The sequence below is a fragment of the Anopheles stephensi genome, chromosome 3 (assembly GCF_013141755.1).
Source record: "Anopheles stephensi strain Indian chromosome 3, UCI_ANSTEP_V1.0, whole genome shotgun sequence".
Taxonomy (NCBI): Eukaryota; Metazoa; Arthropoda; class Insecta; order Diptera; family Culicidae; genus Anopheles; species Anopheles stephensi.
The window spans coordinates 54,347,331-54,352,359 of NC_050203.1; the positions used below are offsets into that span (position 1 = coordinate 54,347,331).

Here is a 5,029-nt window from a genome sequence, read left to right on the forward strand (position 1 = left end):
TGCGGAAAACATCCTCCGTCGATCGATAAATGCAAATTTTGATACATTTTGTTGCTTACTAATGTGTGGTGATTTCTTTCTTCCTTCTGTTTGTGCAGCCGATCGGTGGAGGCTGAGCGAGCAGGAGAAGATCTTAAAAAAAATGTTTCATTTCGTCGTATATTCTCCAATTTATGATATGGACGTTCACATTTGATGCGAAGATTAGATTTTCTGCATGTACGAATGTGATCCTTTGATTGATGTATCACAATTATAGCTGATCGAAAAACACGAATGCAATGTGCCATAAAAGACATTATTGTGACGAATTTATAGCACATATTCTAGAAAGAATGCGGAACTGCAAACCGGATTTTTGGGAGGTGGTGCTGGTGGACGATCGGACGCCAAAGTAAGGGAACGAGTAAAGAGTAGTTAAAAAATTCACTTAACGGTCGTTTTATTCGATGTCGAAAACTAATAATTTACAGTAGAACACAGTTCATTTGTGGCAGGATCGTACGTGCGATCGTTGGAAAATTTGTTGCATCCCTTACGGTAAAACCCTTGCGCGTTCCCCGTTGACTTACTTTGACTGATTCTCAACCCTGACTGACTGCCATGGCTAACCCCAGCTTCCGAGAGCCGCCTACTTTCGCTGCTGGCTGGCAATGTACTCCAAAGCACGAGCGATCGGCTCGGGCGTCGGCGGTGGCGTCGGCAGATGGTCACCGACCGGCTGGAATCCGTTCTCGTCGGCGGTGTAGTCCACGCGGTACTTCTGGCCATCGTCACCGACGTACTCGTAGTAGCCCTTGGCGCGCAGCGTCTCGTTCTCGGTGTTGCGGTCATCGATCTTGCCCGACTCGGCGGCCTCAATGTTGTTCTCGTTGGCGTACTTGTAGTAGTATCCGTCATCGTTGAACTGCTTCACCTGCTCCTTGATCTTTTCGTATCCGGCGTCTCCACCGTTGTTTCCGAAGCGCGAGGCCGTACCCGATCCAGAGCCCGAGCCCGAACCGAAACGCGATCCCGATCCAGCGCCACCGGCTCCGGCACCAGCACCGCCAGCACCTCCGGCACCGAAACGCGAACCTCCAGCACCACCAGCACCGCCAGCACCGCCAGCACCGAAACCAGCTCCGAATCCAGCACCACCGGCACCGCCCGCTCCGAATCCAGCCGAGGCCGAGGCACCTCCAGCACCGCCATCGTTGAATGCACCGGCCGAGAACGAGCTGCCGCTATCACCACCGAAGCCCGAAGCACCGAATCCACCAGCTCCAGCGTTGCCACTTCCAGATCCGCTACCGAATCGGCTACCACCAGCACCAGCTAGAGAGTGCAAACAGTTGAGTCAAAGTCCTTCCAGACCACCGGCCCATCCAGACCAACTTACCAGCGCCAGCACCACCGAATCCACCAGCACCGCCAGCACCTCCGAATCCACCGGCACCACCGAATCCACCAGCACCGCCAGCACCACCGAATCCACCAGCACCTCCCGCACCGCCGAATCCGCCCGATCCTCCTACCTTACCCGGGCTGCCCGGACGGTACTTGCCATCGTCGTACTTGCCGCGACCGTCAGGACGCCAGCGACCATCATCCCACTTGGTCTCGTAGTACTCCGGATAGTAACGACCATCGTTCGGGATGATGCCCTGGCCCTGAGCCATAGCGTAGCCAAACATGGCGAATGCCAACTGCACAACCGGAGAGAAAACAAAAAACAATGCACACCGTGATTAGTACAGCAACCTCACAGCAACTGCAGCAACACTTGCAATTCCAGCAAACACCAGCACACAAACACTTACCAATGCAACACACTTCATCGTGCAAAAATTGGTTGATGGGATTGTTCGAAACAAATCAGCTAGCGTTGCACTTTCACTGCTCCTTCTCCCTTTAGGCTTAGACTGTGCCGAAAGCAGAAGAACTAATGTTGTAGCATCTTCGCGCTCGCGTAGCTTTTATAGTACGATTTAGCCGAAATGTGCTCCGAAAACGGTGGACGAAGATTCTGCGTCCAGCTCGGCAACTTTGTCCCCCGCCCCCTGAACGCATCCTTCGGCAGCCCCTATCCCACGCGCCGCCTCAAACCAGATAAAATGACCAAAACCTATGGCAAGCCAAACAACCACATCAGCAGGCCAAACCAGAACCAAACAAAACCAACGAAAGAAAAAAAAAGCAGCCCATCCACACATATCTACACTTTTTGGATCGTTTAGCAGCCAAATCCATATGGGATGATGGTTCGGACTTAGCCCCACTATCGTATGCCAACGCGCTATCTTGAGCCAAATGGTTGCCCTCTCTCTCACACACTCTAAGCATCCCTTTTTCGTGTGGAGTCGTCTGCTCGCGATCGTTAGGCAAAGGCAAAAAAGGTGTCTCCATCGACAAGATCGCTACCACCACCGGCTCCACAGGATCGCACGCGAAGAAGCCACCTGATCTACATATAATATCAATTATAATATATTATATCTCGTCCAGTCGTGCCGACCCGAACGAAAGCGAGAGTGGGATGGTGGCCATCCGAGCGAGCTAAATCCAACTTCATGGTTTTAGCATGCCGATTCTGCCCCGGCAAGATGGCGCTGCGTTCGGGAATGTGGCTGCGGCGTGGTTCCGCGTCACCAGCAAGGATGCTCCGGAACGTCCACCACTGCGGCTAGCTGCGGTATCCACGGTCAAGTCCTTGAACCATCGGGCTGCTGTTTTTGTCGCCTGGGCAAGTTGAACTTGATCTTCTGCAAAACGGTCGGGAATCTTCGACGGGATTGGGTGCGAGTGCTAAAAAAAGTAAAATCGATCAAAAGATGCTCACCAAACACACACTGACACCACAAAGCGGATCCGCATCCAGTGGGTGTTTGGCTTCATTGAACTTTACGGTACACGGCTTTTGCATTTTAGCGTGCGTTTATCATCGATTTCATTCATCTGTCTGGGACGGATTCGGTGCAACTTCACACATGATGTTATGATGTAACGCTACCAGACGGTAGGGCACTGATGTTGTCCAGTGTTGCACCGATTCTACGTGGAGGAACAATGTGTTAATAACGTCGTCAAAAATGACGTTAACATTGCTTAAAGTTTGACCTTGTTGGTTGGGTTCGGAACGTCTAGCTGCATTGTAGAGTTTAATTGGCTAGAGGTTTGTAAAGGTTGTAGAGACTTTTGAAGAGTAGTATACTGCATTTTTTTAGTTGAAAAATATCTCTTACGTTATCCGTTAATTGGACGATTCTTTAGAATCCATGCTTAAATTCCAAGGGTCAAATCACACCGCTTCTGACACACCCTAAAGCCAAAGGCTGAGTATTCGGTTACTCGATACGCATCTGGAATGTCTCGAAAGGCAACGGTATTTGACACTCACAGCCTTAAGTTCAACAGACATGTCGTAAAAACTTAAGGATAAAAATTTATTAACCATTCAAGTTAAAATACTTTGTACTCAAAAGGCTCGTTTTCTTCTATTATTTGTTTGTTTCTGTTACCCAGCAAACAACACAGATATCTGATTAAGAATGAAGCAGAAAATTTAGAAAAGAGTGAAGGCTAGGCTAGTATGACATCTTTCAGGGCAGCCCTTTGGCAGTGAACATAGACCTTAGTCGTAGCTGTCGTAAAAATAAATATTCGTTTATATTTGACCCTCTCTGAGCCTTTACGTTCAGTTACTACTCTACACTGGCTACCGAAAGTTTGGATAAGGTATTCCAATAGAGGATTACCCATAAACTATATTAGTCACTTCGGAAGTAAGACTGTTAGAGTGAGACTATTATTAAGATTTATTTGTTCTAATACTCGTTAATCGTTAAAAGTGTCGTCAACCGTTCATTCACAGTGATTATCACATGGACCAGTATCACCTTCAGTTTTGTATGCCGGACTCCTTCTTGTCCAGGTTTCATCTCACCTTGCTGTCATAAGTGTCCAGCTTGTCCAGGGTTCAGCAAACCCCCTTCGCTTTCTTTCTTGTTGGCCTAAGGACCTCTTAGATCATGCCTGCCATTTCTGGCTTTCTAGACTTGAATGCTACCACGTAGTTGTACCCCAGTCCTGCCTTATGAAGACCAGCGTCTCTACGACCAATCCGCTTCAACCTAACGCTCTTGTACGTTTCGAATTTCCTCATCCGTTTCTACTGTTTTCTATGGTTTTTAGCTTACATTGCTGATTCGGCAGAATGTGTGTCCTCCAAAATTCAAAAGATTTTGTAAATCTGCTCCAGAAGATGTTGAAAAACCTGTTTTAACCAGTCAGCAGGTTGTGTCTCCTAATGTCTAACTTCGTCGCTCAGGTATTGAGGGTTTAATTGTACGCGAACGCACAAGGGGCTTTCATGGAGCAATATCCGTCCCTGTGTAATATGAGTTCGTATCTCCCAATCTACATTTCCACATAAATTAAAACATCGTAATACTTTGCCTGTTCATAAAATAAGATGAACAATTCGATGGATCGCTGGGCCGTATAGTTATCGAATAAAAATTGGTAGAGCTCAGTCCATTTTTTTAACGCATCCTTCATTAGGTTAATTATCATAAAAGTATCATTTCTTCTAGCGCATTTCTTATTACAGCTAACAGCTCTATATAAGTAGGTCTGCGATTTGCGATGGCAGAGCAAATCAATCTGAAATCTGGTTTGAAGGGTTGGTTATTCGATAAGACTAACAGCGAACTCTGTCGATCCTTTGGAATTCCTATCAACATAAACGTTTGGGAGACGATTGAGCGTTCATTAGCGTTCATTTAGTAAAATGTTGAGAATTTTTTCCTTTTTTAATGGTTTATTTATAAGAGTTTGTTCAGAGTATTTAATTGAAATAAACTTATTTCATGGTAGGTTGTAGAAAAGTTATCCATGCTCCAAATTCTTTTTTCTCTTCGAAAGCCCGCTTTTTAGAGTAATTCTAGTTATTGATATACCATACTAAAATAACAAAAACTAAGATTATTATGCTTCAATTCGTGTAGGAACGTTAAAAATCATCCTATTATGAATGCTAATAGATGTT

At 46.4% G+C, this 5,029-nt stretch overlaps 1 protein-coding gene across 1 annotated transcript; it reads right to left on the reverse strand.

Moving 5' to 3' along the window:
- Nucleotides 1-414: 414 nt before the first annotated feature.
- Nucleotides 415-1,951, reverse strand: LOC118513358 (pupal cuticle protein 36-like). The gene is made up of 3 exons (XM_036058988.1): nucleotides 1,803-1,951; nucleotides 1,382-1,688; nucleotides 415-1,317 (listed from the first exon to the last, which is right to left on the reverse strand). The coding sequence occupies exons 1-3, from the start codon at nucleotides 1,818-1,820 to the stop codon at nucleotides 632-634; spliced, it is 1,011 nt and encodes a 336-aa protein (XP_035914881.1). The 5' UTR covers nucleotides 1,821-1,951; the 3' UTR covers nucleotides 415-631.
- Nucleotides 1,952-5,029: the final 3,078 nt, after the last annotated feature.

Coding starts and splice junctions, on each gene's coding strand:
- LOC118513358 (XM_036058988.1), bottom strand. Junction 1,318..1,381: donor ATTCGGTGGTGCTGGCGCTG/GTAAGTTGGTCT, acceptor TGCACTCTCTAG/CTGGTGCTGGTGGTAGCCGA.